The sequence below is a fragment of the Neolamprologus multifasciatus genome, chromosome 20 (genome assembly GCF_963576455.1).
Source record: "Neolamprologus multifasciatus chromosome 20, fNeoMul1.2, whole genome shotgun sequence".
NCBI classification, from domain to species: domain Eukaryota; kingdom Metazoa; phylum Chordata; class Actinopteri; order Cichliformes; family Cichlidae; genus Neolamprologus; species Neolamprologus multifasciatus.
Genome location: NC_140458.1, coordinates 9,671,063 through 9,696,871, shown reverse-complemented (window position 1 = coordinate 9,696,871; position 25,809 = coordinate 9,671,063). Strand labels below are relative to the sequence as shown.

At 43.1% G+C, this 25,809-nt stretch overlaps 1 protein-coding gene across 1 annotated transcript in view; it reads left to right on the top strand.

Moving 5' to 3' along the window:
* The window catches only part of camta1a (calmodulin binding transcription activator 1a), a 278,699-nt gene that overhangs the window by 213,242 nt on the left and 39,648 nt on the right, over positions 1–25,809 (top strand). Inside the window, 1 exon segment of the mRNA XM_085146299.1 lies at positions 1,742–1,813. Coding sequence (XP_085002425.1) covers positions 1,742–1,813 — 72 coding nt within the window.

The window sequence follows — 25,809 nt, the reverse complement described above, 5'->3', positions numbered from 1 at the left end:
CAAAGTAGAGTTTGTGACATAAATGCTCACGAAACTGCACAGGAGAAATGTGCGAGACGATAGCTGTTGTAGTCGACTGTAGTAATGTGATGTTCAGTTCACTGTGGGTGTGGGAGGAAGTGTCTGCCCATTGCCAGCGTAGAGTAATGGATGGCAGAGCTATGGGAGTGGGAGGAGGCATACATCCTTTTTCAGACAGCTGTAATGGATGAGAGTACAGCAAAAAAATAAGAACAGGAGGCAGTCTGCATGCATTCACCCTCTCAAACTCTCACATGCAGAGTTCAGTAGTATTGAAATGAGTTCACAAAAGATGTGAATGGAACAATGGAACACCTGGTGAAACAGTCAAGGCTAATTTGACTCTTGTTAATTGATCATAAGACTCCTATGGGTGAACATTCTGGATATACGCAGCCTCACACATGAGTTTGTACTTGTGTGTGATGTATTTGTGTTTTAACTGTGTAATGTGCCTTTTTTATCCTTTTGCCCAGTCTGTGTCGCTGTACAGTGCTAGCTGTAATTAACAAGGCAGTTTGATGTTGGCAAGCTACTTTCTACATATACAGGCAAACTTCTTCTGTAGGCCATGCTTAGTTAACCAGGTTAAACAAGACAAACACATAGTACACTTCAAGGTGCCTATTTATCATTAAATAATGTAGTCCTCTTTCTGCCCATTCACAGCTCCCCAGGAAGCCTCCCTTTACTTACTCAACAAGTGTTGAATGATGATGCTGTACCTTCTATGTGCATATGTGCACTTTGACTAACAGTGTATGTATCACCACAGCTGGTAGCTCTCCTAATTTCTCATCAAACATTTATACCAACTTGGATTTGGATGAAGCTCAGCCCTCTCAGCCTTCTCCTCTGCCATATTCCTCTGGGAACCAGGCTTCATGTCTAAAGAGCAATCCATTTTACCCTTGCCTTTTCTAAATATTGTATCACACAAAATCACAGCCTGTGTCCTAGCTGGTGATGGTTATGGAAGGAAAGAGTTTTGTAGACTTTTTTTGTTGCTGCTGTAAACAAGCAAAAGCCCTGCCATCCCTTTAGGTCACCTGGGAGCCACGGCCATGAGTCTCCCAGAGAAGGATTGGGAAGGAGTGGGGATGGAAGGAGGTTAAGTGCTGCCTTGCTGCTGTTCCTCAGTGCGTGGTGCTTCGTTGCGTTTGCCTCTGCTGCCGGCTGGTGAAAAATGTCTCCTGGCCCCTCTGCCAGATATCAGGATGCGTTATCAGCCCCGCCTAGCTCTTTTCACTGTAACGAGCCCCCAGGCACAGTATTATCTGTTTACGATAAGGATATTAATAACACTGTGCTTTAGTTATGTGCAGGGTTGCCCCACGGGGTGATGGGGGGGTTGAAGTAAGAAGCACCTGAATCATTCTGTCAAAGGTACTTTCCAAGGAGGACAGGATATAAGTGGAAGAGAGGGAGAGGGAACCGGGGGAGAAGTCATATGGTTATGTAGGGACAGTGATGAAATGCTGGCTAACCCATCCAGTTTCTCCCATCAGCTCACTGTCTTTGTTTTCAAGAACAATAGCTTGGCCATCTGCCAGCAGGTCCTTGTGGGAGTTATCATACGGAGAGAAGAGGTCAGGGTTTCAAAGGTCACAGCTGCCATGGTTAGCTGAGAGGTCGGTCTATTTCCTGGACTTTACTGTTGTGTAATGTGCTCTTTTTGTCTCCCTTTTCTGTCTTTCTCTGCTACCTCACTTCTGTCCAGTGTCTATATGGCTGCTACGTCCACTCCTCCATCATCCCCACCTTCCACCGTAGGTGCTACTGGCTTCTCCAGGTAAGAACTCCCCTTTGCCTCTTTTACAGTTCACCACGCTTTAGTTTACTGAAGACTCTAACTGCCAATTCACAAGAACTTGAATGAGTTGCGTGATATCACTTTCTATTTAACCGGAGCATTTTCTCGTGACAGCCAGCAGGGACACATCAACCTATCCCTCCACTACCCCCTCTCGGCCTTCTCTTTTCTCTTCCCAGCTTCCATTTTCCTTATCTTTCCCAGTCATTCACTTTTCTGATGGCATTGCCCATACACGCCGTCCAGCACGGCCGGTATCTCAGTCAGCTAAAAGCTTTGCCATCTCCCCTGTCTAACAGCTGCAGTGATGGGCAGTAAAAGCATGATGGAAGAGGTTCCCTGTACAGTATAGTGTGCTTATTGTGGGTCGTCAAGTCTGCAGGCTGAGAGTGGTTGTAAATAGTAGTCCTTTGATCACCTACCCAATACGTCTCATCATTCTCGTTTAGCATGGCAGCTATTATTGTTGGAAGGTGTCTGATACAGCCATTCACACACCAACACACACACACACTGTTTTAAGGGAGCATAAAGCATACACACAGAGGAAAGGAGGATGTGGAGACTGTGTCTGTTTGTCTGTCTGTCTATCGATCAATCCATCTCTGTGTACAAGAAGAAAAAAACATCTGTGGGATAAATATGCTTTGGCTAATGTGCCTCAGTTTAAATTTAAATGTGTGTACTGACTAGACTGAGAAAACATCATCACGTGCCATCGAGCCAATAGCCCTTCCTCCCACAAACCCTACAACCATCCCTCCCCTCCCACATAAAATGACTGATAGTAAAACAGGAGAACAGACCAGTGGGGGCAAAAGACAAAAGAGGAAAAACTAGGCTGAAAAATTGCTTAAATACTCTGGGAATGCTTAAAATAATTTGAGCATTCCCACAGTAAATAAAAGCGTTCACACAAAAACTGTTTGTTTTTCTATTGCTTTATGTTGGCAGTGTGTGTGACAGATGGAAATAATTACTCTAGCAGATAAAAACATGACTCCACCTTCCTATTGGGATTTGAGCAAGCAAACCCACTTTGGTTGACTTCAGCCTAAATAATCTGGTGTTCATCGGATTATTTGCGGTGACGACCACATACTGGAAGTCTTTCATATCACATGCAATAACCCTCTCTGTCCTCTCATGATAACAGTTTATTTTACCCTGCACTGTCCCTCACAACACAAAATGAACATTAAGCAACTTTATTGAACTGCTCTGGCCTCTACTACCTCATCCATTGCATGGTGGTATGAGCAGCACCTCCTAAGGAAATCTTCAAGAAATCTTCAAATATTTTCTCTTACAGCTTTTTTTCAAATGTTTTGCTACATTTCGTGAAACATTGATTAAGGTTCTGCACACTGAACATCAAGAACAGCTCAAAAATGCAGCAAGCCACTGTAGTTATTTCACAAAAAGCTGTAACTCACCCAAGATCTTTAACTCAAAGCGTCAAGATGAAGTTATTGTGTCAATGAATTAGAGATGGCACGATACCACTTTTTTATGTCCGATACCGATACCAATATCATAAATTTGGATATCTGCCGATACCGATATGAATCCGATATAGTGTGTTTTTTAATCAATAAAACTGTTTTTTTAATATCTTGCTGCTTTTTGTATAAGTTCATACTCAAGTAAAAAAAAAAAACACTAAAGCTATTCTGTTATACCTGTATGCAAAAAATACACTGCACCCAAAATATTTCATAGTTCAGCAATACTGATCAATCTAATAAACTTAAACCTACTCCATCCTCCCTATTCTGGTATTTTAAAGAGTAAACAACCTAACTAATAGGGTTCTAAAACTCCCAGCAAAAAAAAAAAAGTAGGGAACCACCCACCCTCCTCCTCATGATGCTTAATCGACGTAATCAACTTTAATTTGATGCAGTGTGAAAAAAAATGCACAGAAATAAATTATTTTCCAAGAATAATTAAATAGATTCAACATCTTTCTTCAACAGAATTGCAGACTGCACAGACGGTAACTTCCCAAAGGAAAAAGTACTATAGCTTACTAGGGTATATTAGACTTAATAGTTACTATATACAGTAATGGACTTCTATTCTTTTTACATCAGATTAAAACTTGGGTGTAAGATTCGGATAATTATTTATTAAAAGCTAGACATTTTAAATGAGAATAAGAAACAAAAGTATGTCTTTGTGCCCCCTTTTCCCTGTTAATGCCCTATCGGCCCCCCTGGCTAAACTTTGCTAGATCCGCCCCTGCACAGTTACCAGCCGTCAGCTACGTAGAAAAGAATCCTGGTGTAGAAAGTAAATAAATTCTAAAAACAGCTTATCAAGCTTAAACGTGCTGCTGTTGTTCAGCCGCTGGTTTCCTCTTTCTGGCGCGAAGTGGGTGAAAAACAAACAAGCGAGACGGACTCGTGACAGAAAAGCCGATCAGCTGATCATTGATCAGTTTCATGATTGAAGTAGCAGCAGGAGAGGGAGGGAGAGAGAAGAGGCAGTCGCTCCATATATCGGTTGTTAAGCTTAACGCGGGAATGCTTTACAAACATTCAGAGATGAACTTACACATTTGCTTTACTTCTCTCTGGGATAACTTCCTCGGAGATGAAATACACAGCCGCTCTATCAGGTGACACGTACTGCTGCGACGTGCTACGGTTATGAGCCGAGTTACGCCATGTTGCAAGTTTTGAGAGGTGCTTTTTTGATATTTAATGGATCGGATTACATTTTTTAATTTTTCTCCGATATCCGATCCAGTAATTTACGTCAGTATCGGACCGATACGTAATATCGGATCGGTCCATCTATACAATGAATAAGTCGTTGCCAGCAAAACGAGAGCTTCTTTTTTCAATTGTGCAAAAACAGTGTGGTCAAAATGTTTAGCTATCTCATTAGAATGACTGGAATTTCTTTGCTCATCTTATAATGTCACGGACATTGAAAGCCTACTGCACCAGTCTATTATTATTCTCATGATAACTGGCTGCTTTTGTGTCAGAGTGAATACTCTTCAGATGTTGATTTCAAGAGCACAAGGTTTTACATTCTACTTTGTGAACCAAGAGAGCACTTACATTTGCATATAATGTGAAGAAAAACAGTTTTCTTTTCCCACAACAGCCACACAAGACAGACCGGTGCAGTAAACATGCAGCGCTGCTATAGATTATCGATACCCAAAAAATAATAAAATAGTAAAATAATTATGGGATGAGTGGACGTCCTGTCATGCCCATCTCATTCACCTCCCACCAAATGCGGTGCCTTGCAGTGGATCAGAAGAAGTGCTGTGTGTATGTGTATTTCACCTTCCTATATTGTGTTTTCTTGTCTTCGCTACACTCTCACACATCCTTATTCCTCTTCCCCTTCCAACAGTGTTCACAAATTGTTGTAACTCTGTTGTGCTCAAGCACTATAAATACAGTATGTTTTACAATACTCATACTAATGACTTGCTCCTGTGTACTCAGCAGAATTTCACATTTAGAGTGGCTATTCTGCATGTGATGAGCTACACAATGAAATAATATCAGCATATTTAGGGGATGGCCTCATGATGGACCCCACCTCTCGCCCACACTCTGCTGGGATAGACGCCAACTGTCACTTATGAATTTATTATATTTCCATATGCATATGCAAGTAGTTACTGGCTGTTGGTATGCTTTTTTTTTCATTTGTGTAATGGCTGAGATCCCCCTTTGGCCATTTTAGTTTAAGTGATTGGGGACAAAACCCACAGTCCTTGTTCTATGCAAAAATACTTTATCAAAACAACAGAATCAAATCATCCAAATCTACATTGTTTTTGGTCTTAAATCACCTTTGTGTGGTTCTACTGTTTCCATTGTGTAGTGGAGGGATACTAAGAGGAAATTTCATACTGAAGACTGTATAACTTTGGAAGACACCACTTGATTTGACTAATTCAGACTGCTGAATCTTCAGATTTTGTTCAGCTGAATTTCAGAATGAATATTAGCACCGAAGGAGAACTGTGGATTTCATCTTCCATCACTGACAAGGAAATGCAGTAGTAAGGAATCTCTGTGGGCCAGTTTAGAGAGGAAGAATTTTTCAGTGATGACAACACCCTTAACTTACATATGGGTATAATGGCATTGTTTTCAGACAGGCCTAGAATGTGAACATGCTCTTTTTTCTATCCTCTCTAGCCGAAGTCAATTTCAGAGCTAGAGGAGCATGACTCGAGGATGAAAAATAGCCACATTTCCAGGGAAAGTCAGGGGAAAGTTGCGCTTGACACATACACAACACAAGGACACATGCAGACTTTCAGAAACATGTAGACACCGAACTGAAAGGGAATAACACAGAGCTGAGGTCAAACTGGGTCACTCGCTTTTCAAAACTGCAACCTTCATTTTAAACCTCGCTTTCTGCCAGCTACAAGATAGACGCACATAATCACTCATGAAATTTTGAGAAGTTCACTGACTCTGCCTTTCTTTCCTTTAACTGTAGAGCATCAGTTAAGAACAACTGGTTAGTGAATCCTTGGCCCCCATCTCTTACACTGCTCAGCAGTTCTTGTTACACCCACGGCTCGAGCTGCGTGTGTGCAGCTAACACATCCACTTGTTCAAAGGAAAAAGCACCTTCTGCTGCCGGATAAAAAGCATTTATTTACAAACGTGCATTTTCTTTGGCACTAAGCATTTCTGGAACCCCAGATTTACATCTCTTTTCAGGCAGTTTATTGCAGACCATCTGGGCTGACAAGAAACCACAGTCACAGTGATACGGTGATACCAGAGGTAAAGGATTACACTTCAGGCCATATCTCTGCAGATGCAGATAGACCTTCAGCACCTCTGTCTTTTCTTGCCACTTTCATTCAGACAACTGACAGTCAGCCTGGTTACAGTCTCTTTCGTATTCTCTTTCTCTCTTTTTCCACCTTCCTCTAGTCTCTGAACTCTCTGTCCCTGACTCCCTGTGTACCATTTGCTGTGTCCATATGAGATTTGCAGGCAGTAGTCTGTCAACAGCAGAGCAGCAAGGAGACTGGAGCTCCCAGAGCGGCAACAGGGAAAGGTCACCAGTGAGTGAAAAATGTAAATATTCAGCCATCCAGCAGCCACAGTCACGGAGAGACAGGGATGAAAATAACTCCTATTACACACCACCGACAGGGAGGGAACACAGAGGACAGAGAGGGTAGAGACAGACTGTGAATGAGAGAGTGAGATGGACACAACTTTTAAAAAGTTGAGCTGAAAAAACCACACTGCAGGGAGAGTTGGAGAAAAAGATGCATTTAAAGATTTTAAGGAAGAAAAAAAACTATAGTAGTATAGAGCGAAAGAAGACATTGTGTCAGTATTTTTGGATATGTGTGTAACAGTGCAAGAAATCCAGAAGGCGAGAAATGAGAATGACAGACGGAGTGAGGTTAGTGAAAGGTGTTTTAGGTAGGGGGTGGGGGGGTTAACCAGTGGGTGTGTGCCTCTTTATCCACTCTTTATCCACTCTTTATTGAGTCAAAGCCTGGGTAATGAGACAGGGGACAGGAATAAAGACCTGCGAGGGGGGTCTTCTCTCATTCCATTCATTTTCATTTGTTCTTTTCACCTCTCACTCTCAATCTGCTCATTCCTGCCACACTACCTCCACCTCTCTATGGCATTAGACCACTTAAGAATGTCTGGCCCATCCCCGCAAATGGCTGAGACTGAAGGAAAGTACCACCACAGTTATCTGGGGTTGCAAACAATGAATCCAAATTGCTGCTGAGACAGATAGCTGCTCAGAGCGGACTGTGTGTGTTTTTAATCCGAAAAAGGTTCTCATTTCAGTGGATTTGGTAAAAAAAGAAATAATATTAAAACTGGTCTCTGTGTGATACCGCGGTGTGTTTTCAACATTGCTAACAAAAAATAGGCACACAATTCTCCATAAATATCCTGGGAATGTCTGGCCACTCTTTAAATGCTGTTAGTTTTTCACAAAAGTGTGCATAATTAGATAATTAGATACACCTTACACAGAGTCTTTCTAGGTACAACGTGTCATGGCACACACATACACACACTCAGTAACACAAAGGATCTTGCCTGTCCTGGTGGCACTGATTGATTCTATTGCTCCGTGTCCCCTTCTCTTGTTTAGTGCTAATCGAATGTAATTCCCTGCTTGTGCCTCTCCATCAAATCAGACAGTGGAGTTTGTGCTGGCCGGCGGGGGCACAGAGGTGGGGATAATTATGATATTAATACGGAGGGGGTCTGAGGGGAAACTTCATTTGTCCCGCTGCCTGCCACGAACACAGAGAGGGGTCAATAGCCTCTCCCGCTTTTCCTACTTTAAAGAGGAGGAGAGAGGAATGAGATAATGAAATGACTAGTAAGGCAGGAGGGAATGCTGACGACCTTGTTTCTTCACAGCTATCACTTTCTCTCTCTTACCTTCCTCAGCTTAGGCCACTCTGCTCTAGTCTCTGTCTCACATGAATACATTATTAATATCATCATTCACTGCAGTTACATTTTTCTTATTACATTAGTCCTTCAGAGTATAATGACTTTGGAACCACTTGAATTAGTGTTATGTAGGAAAATGAGTTGTCACTGTTGTCCCTGTGATCATTCCAGCACTATTAGAAAGTATTTCAGGTATTTTAATTTATGTAATAATTCAAAGGTTACCTAATTGGACAGGCAGAGTGATAACTTTGTGATTAAAGAGAACTCTTAGCGATGTAGACTCTGTGGTGCTGTCCATGGTGCTGAATCCTACCTTCTTCTTCTTTTAATCTTTTCTAACTATTTAACACATCAGAGCCCCCCCCCCCCTTTTTTTTTTTTTTTTTTTTTACACTTTTTCCCCCCCTTTTTGCTCTGTTGATGTATCAAAACCACCCGGTGCTTTTGAACTCCCAAGGTATTCACCTCCTATAACAAGCTCGCCAATCTCTTCAGATCAATACATCTGGGCCAGTTCTGTCAGCACATCATGTTCACGGGCCAACACCTACTCATCAGGCCTCATGCCTCATACTCAGCAGCAGCGAAGACAGAGGCCTTTTTCCAACCTAGTTAACTGAATGGGAAATGTTGAGCAGCTCCTTTGCTGTGCTGATCCGTCGGTTGGTGTGTAAGCAGGATACAGTAGCTCCGGAGTGGACATGCCTGCAGGCTAAAGACAGACAGATGGATTCTTTATATCTACCAGAGTCTTCTATTCATTCGGATCAGTTTAGTTGCCTCTGCGTTGAGCACTGGGAGACAGGTGCCGGATTCGAAGTGGCTCAGGTGATGTGTGATGACGGAGCAGAGTTGTCAGGTCCAGATTCACATCAGATACGTCCAGACTACGCAAAGCTACATAATGAATATTTCACTGAGATAAATCATGGATGAGCCTGGGCATCGTTCTGTTGATTTCACTCAGAGGGTAGAGAGTCAGAAAAACCTGGTGAGGTTTTGACTGGCTGTCTACAACCTCAGGGCAAATGGAGGCAGTAAAAATATAATTGCCTTTAGCTATGCAGTCTGTTGTTTGTATCAAATGGAAATGCACCTCTACAGAGTATTAGCTCAGATTTATAGCATATGAATTTGACTGCAACACCTGACATTACTGTTCAATTCCAAACCTCAACGCCGGACTGGCAGGAGAACAGGTGGCAGAATGTGCTATGGGAGCGCACATCAGTGTCTGCACATGCTTGTCTTTCTAGGTATGTGTGTGTGTGTGTGTGTGTCTCTGTGCAACAGACTTTGCTACTCTGTTACTGCACTATGGTGGGAAACCATGGTGCTCTCGGCAGGATGCTGCTGCTGGCAGGCCCCTACTCTCGCAGCCATGAGGAGAACAGCTGCTTCACGAGCATGTCAGGGTGTGAGCCATGTCCCTGTGGCTCCCCTCATTTTCCTCACTTCTCCTCCTCCCGATGTGCAGTCACACAGACACAGTTCTTTTGACGCTAACCTTCTCTTTTTACAATACTCATAAACATTCAAATAAGTTTCTCCCCCTGCTATCAACTCTCCTTCTTGACCTCTGAGCACATCTGCTACTCCCTGTTTCTACTCAGTGAGAAAATAGTTCAAAGTTTGTCTCTGCCCAGAACAGTAACACTGGGGCTTCTGACCTCTAAACAAATTGAAGGTTATACTGGTGCTTAATTAATGGCCCCTACTGGAGCACAATCTCTCCATATGATGAAAGGGAGAAGTTGAGCTAAACCCTAGAGGCACCGGGCACCTCCTTTCCTCCTGGCAGACTGATCTGTTCCTCAGTGCCTGCGACCTTTTCTCTAGGCCCGTCGCCTAGCCCACCAGCACCGCCAATTATCACAAATCCCCCGCTGCATTTGTCTTGCCATTTTCACTCTGCAGCCAAAGAGGCGTGCGTGACCATAGACTCATGCAGCCTCCTAACCAGTCTGAATCCACACAGAGAAACAGAGGCCCACAACAGGTATGTGGTGCTTAAATAATTCAGTTATCCTGAAAGGTTAAGGCTCCGCCGGTAAGGCGAATTGACATTCATCTTGCTCAAGAGTCATGCACCCGATTTCGGATAAAGTACCCATCGACATGTTTACATTTCGAGACTTCAAGATTGATATTGACACCAGTATTTTACGTTATTCTGCTCTGTTCACTGTCCAGTGCGAGCTAAAACAACTACAAAGCACTGTCCTGCAACCAGAGCCGAAAGCAAATATCTGAGTCTGAGTTAGCGAGTGCAACAAACTCCTGATTTGATAATATCCTCTGTTCCTCTGTAATGAACATTCTCTTCAGCAACCATTTGCTGCCTCTACCATATTAGATAATAAGAAGTCCCTGGGAATTGTGTCACCAGGCAGTCTTATTTGTGTTTACTTTCTGCCTGTGCGTGTGAGAAAGCACAGAACATCAGTGGATTCACAATAAATCTGTGCTGGGCCTATCTCATGTCAAGCCATGCGTCTGCCTTTGTCACTTTGCAGGCTCAGGCGTGATGGCAGAAGTGTGCACGCATCTCCCAGCTTCCCAGAGAACACTGGTCACAGCTAATGACCAGAACTGTCTGATTTGTCCTGCCCTGATTACTCCTCTGAGCCCCAATTAGCCGTGGATGAGGGCTGACATCCCGACACGATCACTTGGACGTGTCATAGTGGGAAAGATGAGCCAGGGAAAGAAAGGAGATAAGGGGGGAAGACAGGGAAAGTGAATGTTACAAACAAAGAGCAGCAAGAGAAGTCAGCGTAAAAGCTCTGGTAGGGCCAGAGTCATTCATTCTGCATTCAGTCAGATATTGATCTCAATTCCCCTTTAACCAGCTACCACTCATCAATGTACAAACCAACAGCTCTGATTGCAATTTCTATAATTGGCAATTTTCATTGTAAAAATCAGTCTCTGTGAGAGTGTTAGCTGTATCTATTCTGAGACAGGTTGATTTCTCTGTGGGTTAGGGATGAAGAGACTAAGGACTGTTTGTGGAAAGGATATAAGACAAAGTATTAGGTCAGTGTGGTCGAATCAATTTACTAGCTAAAGTGAACACTGAAGTCCTGAGAGCCTCAACCATGTTTTATAATGAATTAAAAACAATGCAATTTCTTTTCCTAATTGTCAGTAACAAACTCTGTTATGAGCATTGCCATACAGTATCTGTTGCTTCCAATAAATATTCCTCTTCTTCTTTTCACTCCTGCCATCTTTTCCCGTCCCCTTTTTATTTTTGTGTCTTTATTTTTGTCTGCCACTGTGTCTCCCCAGGATTGCTGAGCTATTGCCCCTCTGCATGTTTTGAGAAAAATCTCTTTTTTTGGCTTCCACTCTCTCCCTCTCAGTAGGGGGCAGTGCAGAAGTAACTACAAGGGCATATAAGCCTTCAGAGTCAAACCAGACTTCTTTTAGTCTTTTTTGATCTGAGTAGATGTCATACTGAACACACACGCACACACACACCCTTCAATGGAACGGCTCTGCTCCTATCCCTGTCTGCTCTCCCATCTCAAAACACACCCACGCAAACCTGAGAGGACACAGAGAATGAGAGGAGGAGGAGGGAAGAAGAGGACGACGAAAGCAAATTGCGGAAGGGAAAGAGAGGCGCAATGGCAGGAGGGGAAGAAAAAAGAGGTGGGAGGGGTGGAGGTGCTTTGAGAATGGGGATTAGAGTTAGGAGATTAGAGGTAGGAGATGATATCATTTGGTAGAGATGAGCGGGAGCAAACGAGCAGTGCAAATCACCTAACGTTAACGAGCTGCCTCATAAATTACTTCAGCCAAGTGTGTGCTTCAAGCTGAATCTGGAGAGGGCTGCATAGTGCAAAGGAGGCATATTGCATGTACTAGTCCCTTCCAATACATAAAGGTGTTTTTTTCCACACAACCCATAGTCAAATCTTGGCTTCCTGGTTTAAGTCAGACTGTGTATCCATTATGTGGCATCCAAACCATCATACAACTTCCATGATATTACTTTATCGTGATCTTTGTGGTTGTTTGTCCTTCAGGCAGTCCACACATAACGTGTGTTGATTCTGTTCTTGTGAACGTTATATATCAGGGATGCCTTAAAGAATGCTAAAACGTTCACAAGGTCTAGATCTGATAGTGGTGATCAAAACTTAGGTCAGTGTCACTGTGATTTCATATTGGTCCTATTTTTGGTAACACAAATATCAATGTCTAGATAGAGCGCAAGAATGCATTCACTAACTTTGACTTCTTCACAAAGACATCATAATTCTCTGCTTAAAACAGGAGAACATCGCAGCTCAGGAGCATGAGACTATGAAATCCCTTAGAAATCACAGGCTATGAAAAGGGTTTCAGTGTTTAATGACTTGTCTTTTAGGAATAAGTCCACTTTCTTCACTTTCACTCTCTGGAAGACAACCAGGACAGCTGGCCTTCTGTCCCTGCACCACAAGTTCATTATTTTGCTGATACAGAGCTTCAGGTGAATGTCCTTGCATCATTTGGTGAAGCTCTTTATCAGCCTTTTTCACCCTATAAGCATATCCTCCACCATAGCAAGTTTTATACTGGAATCATATATGCCAGTGATACCCAAATAAAATAAATTAAACACTTTATGTTATCTAAGTTTCACATATGGGTTTGGGCAGATATTATGTAAACTGCATAATACTTGATCAGCATAGGAATGTGACCACAATGTAATTTTAGTGTTCAAATTCCTTAAACCAAGTCATTTGACAGGAAAATGTATATAAACCTGCATTTTTGTCCTTAAGAGAAGGAAGACAGGCAGAGTAGGGATATAGGGGGGTGAGGTCGTGTAGGTTAGAGGGGGAAATATACATTTCTAGTTTAGCCAGGAACCCAGCAGCAGCAGAATGACTTTCACTGGCTCGATTCTAAATATTACATGACTTCCTGACGGCAGTATGCTGTCTGAGGCTCTGTTTGGCCTGGTATTAACCTGTCCGGATAAATCAGCCATTTACAAAACTCTATGCCTCTATCCAAAGTACTGTTTCTTCCCTCTTGCTTCCCTTATTTCAGTGGCCCTCTAGCTGCTTCACCTGTTTCTTATGCACCATTTCTGCCTTTAGACGGCTTGCTATGGTGCAACCCATTTTGTCTGTGTACAGTGTGTATATGTGGAGTTACTCTGTGGTCCTCTGCCAAGGCCCCTAACGTCATATGCAACCTGGCAGGTGACAAATAGTTTTTTAATTGCTTGCACCAGGAAAATCATTAGTCTCTTCCCTTTCCTTGGTGGGACCGGGCAGGACGTGTGTGCAATAATAATAGCCTCAGTCCGGTTTCCAGTGTGCTATTTTTGGAGCGAGTATTTTAAGGGCCATCTCTGTATATGCCTCTGAACGTGTGTACGTATAGTACGACTGTGTGACTGTTTGTGTGCTTATGTGCAGCTGTGTAAGTGCGTGAATGTACACACACCTAGTAAGGGTGGGCTAAATGGTCCTGAGGTGCTTTTCCTTGGTTGTGAGAGAGGAGAGTGTGTTTGTCAACCCTGTTCCTGCCTCATGAGAGTTTTTCTCATTGCTGTTGCTATTCCCTAGGAGCGTGCTGTTTGTCTCTGTGTATGTGCGTTTTTCTGTCTGCGAGTGTGTGTACCTCTGCGTCTGGCAGACTCTGGCCTAGGCCATTGTGCTATAGTGCATTACAGTAGCAATCCACCGACACAGTGGCCAGCCAGATGAAGCCGTCCAGTTTATGGAGCAACCTGCAAACTCCAGCTGCTTTTGGTTGGGATTGTGCTTAGTGCTGAGATATAGTATTGATTTTCTCTCCTCGGTGCCCTTGCCATCCCTGCGTAGATATGCACCAGTGCTCAGCATCCATTCACTGAGAAAGGGGGGGGAGAGGGGGAGAGAGCAGAGGATGATGTTTATGTGGCGATACTGACCCCATTCGTTCACACAGAAAAGGCGTGGAACGTGAAGTGGCTAGACAGCAGAGGGGAATTGAGTTTGTGAGGCTCAGATTGCAAGATGAACCCTGAATTTGATTTCTCTGTTATACAAGCATTTGTTATTATATAGCTCAACGTCTGAGGGTGTTTGTGTGTCTGGTGTCTTGTATGGGTCTATTACATGTGTGGGTTTGTTTGGATTTATGGGTCTGAAAGGATGCTGGTGTGCGTGCACATGGTATTTTAGCAAGCAGGGTACGTGTGTGGTTGATCTTCTGCATTTTTGCCTTTGCTTTGAATCCCCCATCCTCATCCTCCATTCCTTCAACAACACGGTAAAACCAAAAATCAAAAACACGTTTAGACATTATTTGAAATTTTTCTGTGGAACCCCCCCCCCCACACACACACACACACACACACACACACACACACACACACACACACACCTCTCCCCGGCCGCACTGCAACGTTTTAAGTAATGGCAGTGCCTCGTCTCGCAAAATATTTCATAGATAAATGATTCAACTTAAAAATCCTATCAGGTATTTTATAAAAATAACAGTGTGTGACCTTTCTGTGAATTTTAATCTGGCGCATAAAAAAAAAAATCTTTAAGCAATGAAAACTGAATTGAGCCTTTAGACTGCTAGTGTTAATGATACCTTTAGGTGTAAAGTACGTCAAGCATAAAAGTTCCAGTAACCACAGTGCTCTTGTCTTTGTCTCACATACGCGGGTCACATACACTGAAATGCTAGACAGCCAGTACAGAAAACATTCCTCCCATTCAGCCTTTTTAGCTGTCTTTTACTAAAGGACAGTTTATGTTCTCATGTCTGATAAATTGTATAGTTAAAAGTATCTAAGTATAAGACTACAGTGCTTGTTATGAGTACTATACATACACTGTTCATACTATACATCCTCCTGTGACTGCTAGTGGATTGTTTCTCTGTAATTCTGTATGGCTTTTAACTAATAATATAGGTATACGTGCATTAAGATGACTATTGTTTGACTATTGTTGTGAATTGGCATAATTGGGTACTAATATTTTTATGTTCTATCAACAAAAAGTTTAAGACCCTTTACTACAGTAGTCCTGAATCAAATATATATTTTTTATATTCTTCTTTTTAATTTGTTGCATGAAGAATTTATATTTTGCAGATTCCACCAATCTTTCTTCAGAGTGAAAAAGATTAAGCCCATTAGATGGGCTTAATGACAAACAAAAATGAAATGACAAAATCTGTGTCCTGTTTCACAGTTTATCATAGTGTTATATGGTGGCCCACACAAGAAGAGTCACAAATTTTGGGGGTGACTAGCCAAACAGCTGAAAGCCGTTACTCTGTATATGTATGTGTGTGTGTCTATAATCAGCCTGTGTTATCCAAGCCAAGCAGCCCTACCCTGGCAGAGCTGAGACTGGGGAGACCCGGTCTCTTTCCAGATTCATCTCTCCAGCTTTGTTTGACTAAGTAGTGCCATGGTGTTGGTGTTGGAGAGGGCTGGAGTGGTAACAGCAGCAGCAGTGCAGCGTATGCGTGGGTTGCCTGAGCCAGTGGGGCTTGGCACGGGGAGGCAGCATATGTTCATGGCCAGCTTCCTTCCTCCTCTCCCATACTTATCTGTCTCTCTCGTCTCTTCTGTTTTCCCCCTCTCTCTATAGCTCACTTCTGTTAAACCCCACCTCCACTTTTGGCTTTGAGTGTCTTGGTATCACCTGTGGGAGACAGCACAGAACAGAGATCAAAGGGCACTGGGGATCCCAGTACCCCACCATGTCTGACTAATCCCACAGCCCTCTAACAGAGACACAGACTTACACACTCCTCTTTGTCATCTTTTCATCTGGCATGGGATCAGAGAATATTTGGTGGAGAAGCTAATATGTTGTGCCTGTAATGGGACTCTCTGGTTCATTTTTAATGCCTTTCCAATGGTTGGTCACTCACACCTTGGCCCATCTCTGCCCTACATAAACACTGGCTGTTAGCCAAGCATGTCAGAGGCAACCATATCTGAATTCTGCCAACTACCTGCTAGATATGGACCACCATCCTGCTGCATAGCAGACTTAACTGTGTCCCAGATACCCGCAACCAGCTGTTTCAGCCTTTACACCTTCACTTTTGCTTCCTGCTCTCCTCCTTGCCTCTTGGACCAGTAAATGAACGCTCATTTGCAAGTTAGATAAATCCTTTGAATGTATTATTGATGCAAACAAATTAGCCTGTGGGCCCTAGACAATACCTAATGGAGCCTTGGCTTATGGGTGAAGTAGTTTCCAGCGAGGGCACTGTCGGTGTTCCAGGATTGATGCCTGCTCTTCTGCCCCGTAATTATTTCTCCTACAAATTATTCAGCTGTTCTGATGCAGTTTGGGGTTTAAAGCAGTGCTTCTTATTGCTGGCTATGTATTTCCAGGCCTTAACCCAGCTACATTCATTAGTTTATTAAAGAAAAAAGACGTGAGCAATTAGATAACTGGGATAAAGCCACCTAAATGAGGGGATGTGTTATTATTCAAGTTTATGCATGCTACTCATAGAATTCACTGGGGTTTATGTTGGTGCTGCTTTTTCAAGGATATTCTCTTATCTTGTTGTACACAGACACATTCACACATTTTAACAGTCTCGTATAAGCCTATTCACATATTTACAGAGATTCAAACTGGCTCACTTTTGCAAATATGCATAGAACCACTGTCAGAATATGTGTTCCTAATATAGGAAAAGTGGGGACACATCTGGACGCGTTCATCCTTGATACAAACTCACAGAGAAAAAGCAAGTGCGCATAATTTATGCTAGAAATAGAGGCAGAGGTTGAAAAAGAATGAGAAGAAAAACTCAGAGAGGAGATGAGAGAAAGAGAGGACTGCCATACTGTCCTCAGTGATTAGGACCCAGTATTGATCAGAGGAGGTAAGGGGAAGGCAGGCTGAGAAAGGGTGGGAAAAAACAGGCCCCGGGGCTCAGACCCCAACTCTCTGGTGGCCTCTGCTCTGTTCCGCTTCTGCAAGCTGGCCAGGGCCAGTGGGAAATTCATCAAAGGGTCTTATCCCCCTATCTGTCCCACATGCACACACAAATACACATATCCATGCATAACACTGGCCTTTGAAAAACATTCTATTTGATGACATCGTTTCCCTTTTTTTTTTCCACTGTTAGAGATGGTAAATTAAACCTGATATGTTATTGCCACTGTGGTGAAAAGAGACAGGGTGTCCTATTCTCCCAGTTGTCTGCACAGTGCTAGTCACATCACAAGGATCACGTCAGCACTCGAAAACTTTGTGCCACGTGTGCCATAGATCAAACACAGACACACGCGCATTCACGGATACAGCATCAGTCAGCTGCTCATGATGGGGGATCCATATTCTCCCCAAGTATTCAGTATGTGTACAGGAAGTATTCGATACGCCGTGCTCTCCCAGGGCTAGACCTGTGTTAATGCATTTTCTCCTTTAAGTCTCTCTTTTTTTCCTCCCCCTCTGCTCCCTCTGCCGGCTTTTCAGCTGACTCTGGGTTTTGGCAATCTTATTTGCCTTTCGATCCAGATCAATCTTTGTCTTATCTACAGCTCTTGAATCATAAACATTTGATAGGCTCAACCTTGACACTGACAAACATGGAGTGGTGAGGGTTTGGGGTAAGGTGCCTTTGGAAGACTTTATGCGATCCCTAAAGACTATTGAACTTTGCCGCTAAGTACAACCCCCCCCCAAACACAGATATACGCTCATGTTTTGTGCGCATCTCATCACATAGACACATATACAAAGTTTGTTCCAGATATATTTATGTATACGTGTGTGATGTATTATTCATAAGAAGAAGCATTCATCGCAGTGACACACCTTGAACAATTTGAAGACGTGGTGTGCTTAACAGCTTATTGTAGTTTCTGCAATTTGGCTCACCTCCGGCTGATTAACACTGCCCTCGAGTCCTCACTGTGCTTTATCTTATGATGAATTAGCTGCTATAAGAAACATGGCCTCCAAGGGACTTAATGAATATTTACCTAACATTTTCTAATTTTTTCACAGTGCTTTTTGCTACTTTATACCCTACATTTGTTTTGTTATGTTATGTTATGTTATGTTATGTTATGTTATGTTATGTTATGTTATGTTATGTATTTCTAAGAGTCAGAAGATCAAAATCACGCAAAACACAGTGTGTTACTTGAAACACAGACTAATAGAATTAGTCCTGCAATATTATACAAATGATTATGTGCAGTGTTGTTTCTGTCAGTCATCAGGTGCATTTGTTTTTCATGAGACAAATTGGGTTGAAGTATTTTAAAGCTGTCCAAATATAGGTTACTGATAAATGGCATGTCCATTCTCTTTCATATTATAAATCTGGATTTTTGGGGGGAATCCAAGCTAGTGATTGCTTGAAGGGACCCAACTGGCTCAGTAGACGAACTAGAAGTTGGACACGAAGGTGTGAGATGGTGGTGCACCTTGAAGATGGGGACCCCATCCAGTTTTCACATCTGATTATCTTTGGTGAATCCAGGGTCACATCTGGTCCTGCGTTGAAAGAGATGTGACGTGTTATACCCTAAGTTCTTGATATAGTGCTTCCAGGAGCTGGTTTTCTACTCTTTGTGGGTGTGTTACTGATTTGATCCTACAATATTTGTTTTGTTGGCAAAGCAAAACAAAAGATTTTGGTGAAGTAATTCTTTAAGTTGCAGGGATATTATAATTGAGAATATTTGAACCCAAAACATTGTCTATTCCTAAAACTAATTGAATATTTTTTGGCATCTAAACCAAACCAGTAAGGATAAGTGAACTCCCAAAACCCAAACATGGTCTCTCTGGCAAACAACATTTCAACTTACTCCACCACCAACCCTCCAGCCTCCTAATGTGGACTTTGTAACCGTTCAAAAGAGAAGCACTATCTGTTGCCGTCCAATACCTTGGACCACCACCAAAGGACACCTTGTGCATATCTCTGTGACACCAGCGGGATTTGACAGAATAGCACTGTTTGACGCTCTGGGCCATTCTGGTCCCACTCTCTCTTCTTGTGTTTTAATGGGACTTTCTTTCCCTCATTTTCTTTTTCTCTCTACCTCTCTTTTTGTTCCCACCTACATTTTTTGCAAAACAGCAGATCAAACTTTTACTTTTAAGTGTGTATGTGAGTGCTGCCAACAGCAGAGCAGTCAGCAAAGTGCCACCTCAGCACCTGTTCTTTAATGATTAATACCATATTGATGGTCTCAATTAATTTCCTATTACACCACCAGAAGGTTGCGGTCGCTCTGTCTCTGTCACGGCCCTGCACTTGTTTTGGGAAGCCTCTTTGTGGCAGCTGCTGGATGGAGATAGTATGCCTTTCTCTAGCTCACATGCACAATTTTACAGACAGACATGCGACACATGCACGTACACAATCACGCGCAGAGTAGTATCTTGTGGAAACACACACACACTATTACACGCTGCTTTGCGCCTCACATTTCATATGCTAGCACATAGATAAACAAATAAAATGTAACTCTGGTTTTGTTGTTGTTGTTGTTGTTGTTGTTTAATCATTTTTAAAAGGGAATTGTGTTTTATTTACAATGTTCAGCAGTGGTTGGAAAACGAGATTCATCTGTTTCTCTGTGCAGTGCTCTGTAGCAATTTTATAAACCACTACTCTCACCTGATTGTGTGACTTTGGTACAGCACAACCCCCTGTGTTTTACATTTAAACATGGCGCACTGCATTTTAGGCCATTTCCTGAAGGCATTGCTTTGGTTTGTGCATAATCCCCTTCCCTGCAGTGTTACATATTTGTAACAGTCTGTAAGCTACTGATTTATTCCCATGATGCAATCTTTTTGAACTGTGATTCGACATTACACTACCATGACCTTAACTGTCTGCAGACTTGTTCCTTGGATCAACTCGCAGTCAACACTGCCCCTGTTGAGATACTGGGGAAATGCTGTTTGTCGATTAGAGTGGCAGGTCCCTGATGCAGCTTTTTTTCCCCCCTTTTTTGTTCTTTTCATTACCTTTTCTTATTCAGTGCACAATGTCTCATCTCTGTACTTCAGTCCAAAAACACCTCTATATCTTTCTAATGTGCACTGTTAATCTGAACCTTATTTTTTCATTCTGTCTGACACACACACACAAGTACCCATTCACACACTGTCTTTATTTTTCATTTTTCATGTGGACCCAGTACATACCATTGGTTGCTAGGAAACCATTTGAGCATTTTTGTCCCCCATTGGTAGACATTTGATTACCCATTTGTATGTTTTGTGTGTGTGTGTGTGTGTACTCATGTGCATGTGCAGAGGTTTCTGCGTGTATCTCCAGAGAGAGGTCTTGCCAAGCTGAGCTCAGGGACTGCTCCACTATCCAGCCCAGTAATAACAATGAACCCCTCACCCTGTTTGACAGAGGACACAGGCTCAGCAGTCCTGTGGCTACTGTTGTCAATGTGTGAAAGGCTCCTGATGCTTTGTGGTGTAAGTACATATCTACATATGTGTGCATTCATGTTCACAACACTTTGTGCCTGACTGGGTCAGTTCTGTGATACAACCCCAGCAGTTGTTTCTGATGCTGACCAGTGGTGTTATCTATTGTTCTTCAGCGAGCTATTGCGAAGGAAGATAGTGGCCAGGTTGGACCGTCTTGCAGCTGGGCACACATCAGTCCTCCCTGTGACTCCCTGTTTAGAAATGCACCAGCACATCTCACTCCCCTGGCTGCTCCTGTGAAGTCCTGATTCGCTCACAGACATGGGCAGAGGCACATAAATAGTACGCCTTGTCGACTGGCACAGAGAGAAAGACAACACACGCGCACAAACAAATCAGACTCAGCACTGATATGAAAGAGAGCAAGAGCCAAAGAGAGGGAGTAAAGAGAGGTGGCATTAGCGATGTTTCTTCCTCCAAATGAATTGCAGTATGCCCTAAGAGGAAGAGATGGAAATAAGAGAGCGAGGTGATGAAAAAGACTCAGAGAAAGCCAGGGGTTGTGAGGTTATTGTGAGGTGGAAACAAAAGAAAAGAACCATAAAAAGAGAGAACACGTGGTTAAAGCCCCACTATGTCTGAGAGGGCTCACTAACTTTCTTTCCCTGCTTTTACTCCCATGTTACTTGGTGTCACCTGCTTGGCCACTGAATTTTAGGATAACTGCCATGGGCTCTGCTAAGGCCATTATGGCAGCCAGTTGGGCTCCGGTTGGCCCTTTCTCAGCTTGCCCCTGTGTAGCATTGACTCTCACTTGGGACCACCGCAGCTAATGGAGAGGGTAGTGTGTTCTGTAAGGGCCTTAGGAAGAATAAGTGGGCTGTAAACTGTGAGTTGTGTTGTGGCAGCTAAAGGAGCTTCGATGCCTCACTGCCTGGCTTACTGCCTGACTTACTGCCTGCTTGGCATCCAGAATGCTCCTCCATATTCAGGCTCTGAATACTGGCCTTTTGCACTTTTATTGTAATGCATGCAGATACTTGGCAAGGCAACAAACACACTCCACCTTTTACTGTGGTGCATTGCACAAATAAAATATTTCAAAGCGGGGAGGAGCCACACACAAAAATAGTGGAGCACTCTCTTGGATTCTCGCAGACGTGTAGAATTGCAAAATGCACTCACATATCTCTACAATTACACACACAAGTGCACATACGTGCACACGCATACACACAAACTTGCATTCCCCCACCCAGAGTGAAGCCATTCTGCCCCTCTAAGCTGAGTTATTTAAAGCCCCGCTCTCAACTCCATCGGAGTGATTATGTGCTACTGAATTAAACATCACAGGCTTCAGCCCCTGGCTTCCTCTGAAACACACTCAAACATGCTGGCCTCTTCCTGGTCCTCAAAAGTTCCAAGTTCTGCCTTTCATATCTCCCAGCCAGTACACTAGGTAGTGGAAGTAAAGAGGTGGAGTATGAATCTTCCCTAAATCAGGATCTCCTGCTGTGCCCCCTGCTCTGCTATTCCTCTCACATACCTTGGACACAGGCATTTGATGCAGTTCACATTAAGAAAGCCCCCTGTAAACTGACTCTTACCCTGGATTGATACTCACCCCAGGCATCATTTTAGCTTGGCACTCAGGCAGTGCTGTAATTGATGGAGAGCTAGATGCAGTAGAAGGTGAACTGTAGCAGTTAAGTTGTGCTTTGACTCTAGACACCCCAATTAGAGTGTCTGTATTCTAAACTGGGAACATTTAAACAAAGAGGTTGTCATAGATAACCCAGAGAGAAGCAGGTTCAGATAGGGGTTTGCTCTGCTACCTCGACAGGAGCTTCGGGCTGTTTGCTACCTATTTGGGAGGGTTTGACATAGGGTTTTGTTTACCTCAGTGTGTGTTTGTGAGTTTGCGTGTGTGCTGATGAACTGCGTGCGCATGTCTGTGCTTCTGTGTGCCGGCATGAGGCAAGGCACCAGCCAGCCACCCCCGCATTCCAAAACACACCCTTTGGCAGGGAACGATAAAGGTTCCAAACAAAAGGAAGAAGTCTTGTGACTTGTGAAGGTGAACTTATATCACCACAGAGGCAGTTGACCTTGAAATGAGCGGTGGTGTTTGGGGATGGGCGGGGGAGGGCAGTGTTTAAGAGTGCAACCTCAGTGCCAGAGGCCAGGAGGCTGCCTAATGACTGGCACCCGATGCTATCCATCACCATGCCACTGCCAGGGCAGCTGCCCCCGCATAGCCAAGTGAAGAGAGCCTTAATCACCCCTCGTACTTATTCTGCAGACTGTGAGCACATGACATGCAAGACATACATCCGGTGCACAGGTGTTCCATATTCACATGAAACCGCACAGGCAAATGCAACGATGCAAACAACAAATTCTAATATGCATTGCACATACAGACAGCATGAATATGCAGTCAGTGCACTCAATTCAGACTCACAGCTCATTGCACTCATTCTGCACGCATACTGATGTACATACACCAACTAACATACAGAAATCTGCCTCTAGACGCTCATTCAAATGCTATTTATAATCTAATGTAGGCAGACTCAGATACAAAGGCAGAGACATCCTCACCCATCCCTGCTGTATTTATGCCTTGATGCTGAATGTTTGTGACAAAACAATTGACTGCTTCTGCTTTCTTGATATTTTGTATTGAAATGGATATCCTATAGCCTGCTGGTTCAATTCTTCCACACTGAACTGCCTCAGTTTTTTTTAGTGTTTTGCTTATTTCCCTGAAAGTGGAAAGGGGGGCTTTTCCCATACCTAATTTCCTGTCTGCTCTGCACTTTCCTTCAGTATGACAGACTTTGAATCCCCCCACTTTTTCAGTGTCGGTTATTTTATCAGAGTGGAACAAGGTTTCCCTCCTTCACTCCCTGGCTCATCCTTGTTCCATGAAGCATCCCCTCTCAATTAAGATTCTTTCATGTTAATGGTGTTCTTATCGCTCCTGTGCACGAGTTGTGAAAGCGAGGCCTACTATGGTGGAGTACAATCATGGAGCAGAGCTGCCTGAATGACAATATAAGAGCTGTTACCCTCATTCTTCTTTCTCTCTTCCTCTGTCTTTCCATGTATCTCTGTCTCAAATTCTCTCTTTCCCTTGCCTTTTTTGTCTCTTAATGAGCTATGGTGGACTGTTGGAGGAGCAGCTACATGGAAGAACTCCAAGAGAGTGGCACACTTGTGGCAAGGTCACAGAGACTTAACGAGACAGCCGACACATCACTTGACCACTCACACCAGATTTTACCAACAGATGTAATTTGTGCTCGAGTCTCAGTTCGTTATATCTCTGTGCAGTTATACACGCACATTCACTATTATACATTCAGCACAAAGTAGAAGGTCATTGTATCTGTCTCCACCAACATCTAACTCTGTCTTCAGCTCCATCAGCGAATCTCTCTCCCTTTCTCTCCCTCCTTGTCTTTTGGAGTAGAGCAGGGTGTATGACTTCAGGAGGAGGTAGGCATTCACTGAGAGATCGTAGGAGCACTGGCTGCCTCTAAGTGCGTGGGTGCCAGAGAAACCTGTTGCCTGGCTACAACAGCACCTTTATCCTTTGGTTGCGATGGCGATGTCTTGCATATGCATGCGTGTGCGCGTGAGTGTTGGCACAACACCTTTTTCATGCTTGTCTCGTGCGTTGTATATTAGACTGTAATTGTCTGTGTGTGCGTGACTGTATTATTTTATATGTGCATTCATTTTGTTGTATGTTGGTGTTTTTCACTGTGTTTTTGAGAGAGATTGGTGAAAGGAGGGGCAGGAAGGAGCTCCACCACCCACACAGCAGGCCTTCCGCCCCCATGGCTGACTCCCCAAGACTCCTCTAGTAATTAGCTCAACATCTATCCATCTGTTCTAGGGAGGCGCAGTAAACATTAACACAACACAGCATCGTCAAAATACTAGCTACACATGTTATATTTTATGCATACATGATAAATTCATGCATTAATACATATGAGTGATTGGCACAGATGCTGACAAGCAATGTCAGGCTCATGTAAGACTATAATAATATACAAATACACAGTTGCGTATTGGTCAACGGGCATACAAGGACAAATCCCAGTGAGCCACTGCATGGGTGGAACTGTCAAAAAACCCATTAAGTTTTTACTGCCCGTCTGTCTCTTTACTGGCCAGTTCTCCGTGCTTCCATTCAGAGTGTGCATGAAAGTGTGCTGCGTGCACATTATGTAATCAACCCTCCGACCTAACCTGACCCGAGCAGCCCCTTTTTAGTCTGTTTTACTTTTTCTGTCTTCCCTTATATAATCTCAGACTAATTTAATAATCTTCAGGACAGAACTCTGTGAGGTCAATACATCTGACGTAGGAATCTGTTTTCTAGTTGCCTGTCTCTAGTTGTTTACAATGAATCCAGTTCATCCATGGCGGTGTTGTCTAAAATGCCTAAAATGTTTGCACATGCCAATGCACACCACAGGTTCCTGTAACTCTGTTCTAGTCTTCCCCACCGCTGCAGAGCGGAGGCTGGAGCTCTGCCTTGAGACTTGAATGGGAAATAAGAGGGAAAAAACAACCAAAGACTACATTACACAATTAATCAATAAGTTAATGAGATCTCATTTTCTCTGAAAAAGACTATCCAGGCAAAAAGTCACCCTCAGCCTTTTCCCCCTACACTTGGAAAACCAACTCACTGATATTACACTGTGGAAAAAGAAAGCAGCCAGCAGGAAATTAAATTAAATTACCATCCTGATAGATTTATGTGACGCTTTACACTTTCATTGTGTTGTTTTCCTCTTTGAGTGGAGGTAGGCCTGAGTTGAGAGAGAACTGTTAAATATGTTGTAAAGTAAGAGGAGAGAAAGAAGTAAAACAAGACTGAAAAAAGAGTGAAAGTTCCAGACGTTATATGCCTCTGGCTCTCTTCTTGGTTTACAATAGGTAGCAAATTCCTAATAGTAAAACGCGAACATAAAGATTACTTATATTTGGATGAGCTATAAGACTACCTCATGGTCTCTTCCTTTGTGTTTATCGTGTTATACGTGTGTGTGTGTGCATATTTGTGTAGTTATGTGTAAAAAGGTAGGAAACA